The 4,595-nt window shown below is 35.3% G+C and overlaps 3 protein-coding genes across 3 annotated transcripts; all 3 read right to left on the reverse strand.

Annotated features, from left to right (window-relative positions):
- Window positions 1–897: 897 nt before the first annotated feature.
- EIN_070710 (hypothetical protein) lies at window positions 898–1,624 on the reverse strand (the record flags this gene model as incomplete). Its single annotated transcript, XM_004183090.1, has 2 exons — window positions 898–1,108; window positions 1,245–1,624. 2 exons carry the CDS (start codon window positions 1,622–1,624, stop codon window positions 898–900), a joined length of 591 nt encoding a protein of 196 aa, XP_004183138.1.
- Window positions 1,625–1,668: 44 nt separating this feature from the next.
- On the reverse strand, window positions 1,669–2,100 carry EIN_070720 (hypothetical protein; the record flags this gene model as incomplete). The annotated part of the gene is made up of 1 exon (XM_004183091.1): window positions 1,669–2,100. One exon carries the CDS (start codon window positions 2,098–2,100, stop codon window positions 1,669–1,671), a length of 432 nt encoding a protein of 143 aa, XP_004183139.1.
- Window positions 2,101–2,151: 51 nt separating this feature from the next.
- Window positions 2,152–3,359, reverse strand: EIN_070730 (myosin heavy chain, clone, putative; the record flags this gene model as incomplete). The annotated part of the gene is made up of 2 exons (XM_004183092.1): window positions 2,152–2,922; window positions 3,072–3,359. 2 exons carry the CDS (start codon window positions 3,357–3,359, stop codon window positions 2,152–2,154), a joined length of 1,059 nt encoding a protein of 352 aa, XP_004183140.1.
- Between the last annotated feature and the right edge of the window lie 1,236 nt (window positions 3,360–4,595).

The following is a 4,595-nucleotide window of genomic DNA, read 5'->3' on the forward strand; positions in this document are numbered from 1 at the left end:
GTTCTTAGTCATCAATAGTAATTTCACTCACCCGATTGACTTCAAGTTGTTTGTTGTTCAAATCTTCACCGGCCTTTCTGACCTGTCTTCCAACTCGGCAATTCTCAATTGACCGTCTCTGACCGATTGTTGTGTCTTACCAATTTGAGTGTTGAATGAAGATTCTTTCTGTTCGAATTCTGCAAGCTATCTCTCAGCTTCTTCGACCTTTCTGTCATACTGTTTAGCTTGTTTCTAAACAGCCTCGTTTTGTGCTTCTTTCTTTTCTGTTTCGATTCTCTGAGTTTGTCTGCGTATTTCTTCTTCTATGCTTTACCCTGTTGAGCAGTGGTTCTTTCAAGATCAAGTTGTTCATTCAATTCAGTTAATTTTTTCTCATAAGAGTTTTTCGACTGTTTTTAAATGTTGCCTCAATTCAGTCTTCATTTTGGACATATCGTCTTCAAGTTTGTCACATTCGTCTTGTTTCTCGTCAAGTTCTGTCTTTGTTCTCATCAATTTTTCAGTAGCGGCTTTATAATTTCTCACAGTCTTGGCCTTCTCTTGTTCAGCCATCTGGACTTTCTTCTCAAGGGTTTCAGCTCTGACTGTGATTTCAGCGATATCCTTTTCATACTTTCCTTTAATCAATTAAGTCTTAAATTGGTCTTTCTTTTCTTGATCAAATTCAGTTCTACGCTCTTCAGTTCGTCTTGGTATTCATCGCTTCATTGCCATCGTTGTCATCATTTGCAGTGTCAAGTTGCTTGTGCCTTGTCGGCTTTAGCATTCAAGTCGTTGATCATCTTGTCCATTTCCTCCAAAAACTTTTCATTCTTCTCCTCATCTGTGAGTTGATCGACTTGGACTTTCAAGTCATTCGCCTTTTTAGTCATTTTTTCTTTAGTGTTATTTGCTTTATTTAAGTTGAACTGGACTTTTTGTTATTATTTCTCTCAACACCTTTCGAGCAACATCTGCACTGTCAGCCTTCTGTCTTTCTTCATCAAGTTGGGCTTGAATTTCAGCAATTCTTGCATTCAACATGTTCTTCTCTTCTTCTTGAGCAACTGAAGCTGGTGCACTGACTTGGACTTTTAATGACGAGACTTGTGCATTGAGTGTTTGACTTGGTCTTCCATCTTTTTTCTTCTATCAGATTGGTCCGCGGCAGTCTTCTCGGCCTCCGCTTTGTCGTCCAATGCCTTCTTCTTTTGTGCTTCAAGTGTTTTAATCTGTGATTCATTATTCTCAATCTTAGAAACGTCTTCGACAGACCACTTTTCATATTCTTTTTAGCAGCATCAAGTTGAGTGTTCTGATCTTTCAACGCAGCAACCTCATTCTCCAAATAAGCAATTTGGTTGTCTCTCTTGATGACCTCTGTTTGATCAATATTTGAAGTCCCAACTGGTCTATCTTCAAGGTCTTGCACTTGTTGTTCCAAATCGGCTATTTTATTCTTGTCTTTTCTGTCTCTTAATTCAGTCAACTCAGTGTTGTTTGCTTCTAAGTCTCTTTGTAACTTTTTGATCGAACCATTCAAGTTGTTGGTCTCGTCTTCATGTCCTGAAACCAAGTTAATGAGTTGGTCATATTCGTATTGAAGCTTCTTTTTTTTCAGAAAAAAATAGGTCTTTGTCATTAGTCAAGTTCTTCATGTTCTCTTTAATTTCGTCGTTTTCGCTTTCAATTTCTTTGCCTCCTTTTCTTTTGCAAATTTGTCTTTCTTGACTGTTTCAAACTCTTCATTGGCTTCAGCAACTTCTTGTTCTTGTGAGTAAATTCGTCGACTTTGGCACTCAATTCCTCAATCTTCTTATTGCTCTCATTAACAGTTCCATTGAGTTTCTTCTTATCAGCAGCATCAGTGTCGGCATTCTTCTTAAGACAGTCAAAGTTCTGTTGGAGTTGGTCAAATTCGGCTTTAGTTCTTCCCAAGTCGTTCTTAGTAATTCTCAACTTCTCATTTGCGGCTTCAACTTCTTCGTTAAAAGCAGCTTTTTCTCTTTCAGCGTCTTCTAATTTAGCATCGACAACAGATTTGGCCTTAGTCAAATTGTCATTGTCAGCCTTCAATTGAGACAATTGATTCTCTCGAGCATCTTTCTTTCTGTTCATATCCTCAGCATCAGCCTCAAGCTTGTCTTTCTTATTAATAGTTTAGGCAAGTTATTCATTCAAGTTATTAATTTCAACGTCATTTTGGTTCATATTAGATTTAGCAACAGCCAAGTACTTTTCAGTCTTCTCCATGTCATCCTTCAACGCTTGGATTTGAGCTTCGTAGTCGGCCTTCTGTGCTTTCAACATATCAGAGTCATTAAGTCCATCTTCAATTCTCTTTGTCAACTTAGCAATTTTTCTCTGAGCATCTTTATTGGAAGAATCAAATTTTCTGTTCTTATCTTCTAATTCGTCTTTCTCTGAGTTCAAAGCAGAAATCTTCTTGTCACTTGCATTCTTGGCCGAGGTCAAAGCAGCAGTCTTGGTCTTCCCTGCTTTCAATTTTTGGTTATACCCATTTCTCTCGTCTGAAACCTTCTTGTTTTGAGCAACTTGTTGGTCGAGTTTCTTCTCGGTATCATCAAGAGCCAATTGAGTCTTTTTCAAATCATTTTTAGTATTGGCAATATCGTCTTTAGTATCATTCAAAACAGCTCCAGTGTCTTCATTCTGTGCGTTGACATCAGAAATGGTGTTTTGCAACTTCTTGACTTGTTTTTCCAAATCAGCAATGTCGTCTTCCTTCACGTGTAATTGTGTCTCGAAATCCTTTGAATTGTCTTCTTCGGCTTCAAGCTTCTTCTTCAAGTCGGAAATTTCGCCTTCATTATCTTCAATGTCTTTGTTCAACTCAGTGATAACACTATCCTTCTTAGCAATAGTCGCTTTGTGCTCAGTAATATCGTTTTGTAGTCTTTGATTATCAGCTTCAAGTTTCTTGTACTTAGTGGTTAACTTGTTCAAGTCTTTCCTCTCTTGATATCACCTTGGAGTTCTTCAATGTGTTCTTGGTCTTCTTGTGACTTCATATCCGCCTCATCAAGTGCTATCTTCTTTGACTCGATGTCTTCTTTAAGTTTTCAAACTAAAGTTTCCAAGTCGACGTTCTTGATTTTCATTTCAGAAAGTGCCTTCTCAGCGACTTCTCTCTTCTCATTTTGCAATTTCTTCAGCAAGTTTCTTCTTGAGGGCTTCAATTTCTTTGTCCTTGGTTGCAGTTCCTCATCGACTCTTCTCCTCTCTTCAATCTCAGCAAGAACACCAACCTTGAAGAAAATCTTGATCTTACCAAATTTAAATTCTTCAGTACCACTCTTGGCTTGTTTATTGTACTTTTCACAAATTTGTTTCATGAGTTTTTTGACAACTGGCATGGCGTCTGAAGTCACTCCACTTGCTGTCATCCCAGACACTGAGACTGGCAAAAAGTGTCCACTTGTAGATTATTCAGTGATTCCATCAGTTGCTATCATCGACCCAATGTTTTGTGTCTCATGATCAAAGAAAGCTCTAGCAGACTGTGGTATCAATGTTTTAGTCCGTTTTGTTGTAGCTTGTGTCTCAGTTATAGTCAATAAATACACAAACGGTCTTGCTAAAAAAGTAGTCAAATTAGTCTTCGACGACTATTTCGAGTCATTCAACGGGGTTTTGTTGCAAGAAAGAAGATTCACACTGCAGCTACCATTGGTATGGCCTTTGTTTTCGCGTTCCTTGGGATTGTTCATTCAGTGGTTCACAAAATAGGAGCTGCTTTCCATCTTCCATATGGTCGATGTGTTGCAGTGTTGTCACCACATGTTATTTGTCCCAAAAAAAGTTGGCAATGTGTCCAAAGTACAACTTGTATGTTGCAGACCAGAGATACAATGACCTTGCTCATTTGGTCGGGTTGAAAACTGAGACGACGGCTGAGGAAGTTGAAGTTCTTGCAAAGGCATTACTTCAACACAAATCGTTTTTTGAAAAATAAAATATTTGAGATAATTGAAATCCAAAAAATACACTTTCATTACTCTTTAATTATTATACATTATGATAAATAAACTATTCGTTATAGTTTTTTTTAAATATAATTTCAATTCTTTGTGTTTGAAATGTATTGATTATTTACTTGAATCTCTTCCAAGTAATTATTACATTAAAAAATGACCAAGCAGTTATTGTTTATAATAATTATATAACAACATATAATTTATTATAGTTTAATTTTTTGGAAATAGTATCAATAAAGTTAATTAAAGGTATCACTTTATTATATTTTAATTATATTGAACATAATAAAAAGAAATTATTATAAATAATTTTATTTATTTAAAATTGGGTCTTTTAAAACCAAATAAACATAAATAGTTTATTGCTAATTTACAAAGTCTAATATAAAGTATATTATTATATAAATTAATTTATAATATGAGATAGATTTAAAAACCCTAAAACACTTTATTTGGTTTGTTTCAATTGGATTGTTCCACATTTTTCAAAACAAGAAAAATATTGTAAAAAAACACGAAAACAAATTAGACAATTTATAAATAATTTAAAAATGTTGTTTTTCTTTTTCTAATCGTCAATTTGCCGTATTAACAATTAAAGCGATTACATATAAT

The sequence above is a fragment of the Entamoeba invadens genome (assembly GCF_000330505.1).
Source record: "Entamoeba invadens IP1 unplaced genomic scaffold scaff_1105074726637, whole genome shotgun sequence".
Classification (NCBI taxonomy): domain Eukaryota; phylum Evosea; order Mastigamoebida; family Endamoebidae; genus Entamoeba; species Entamoeba invadens.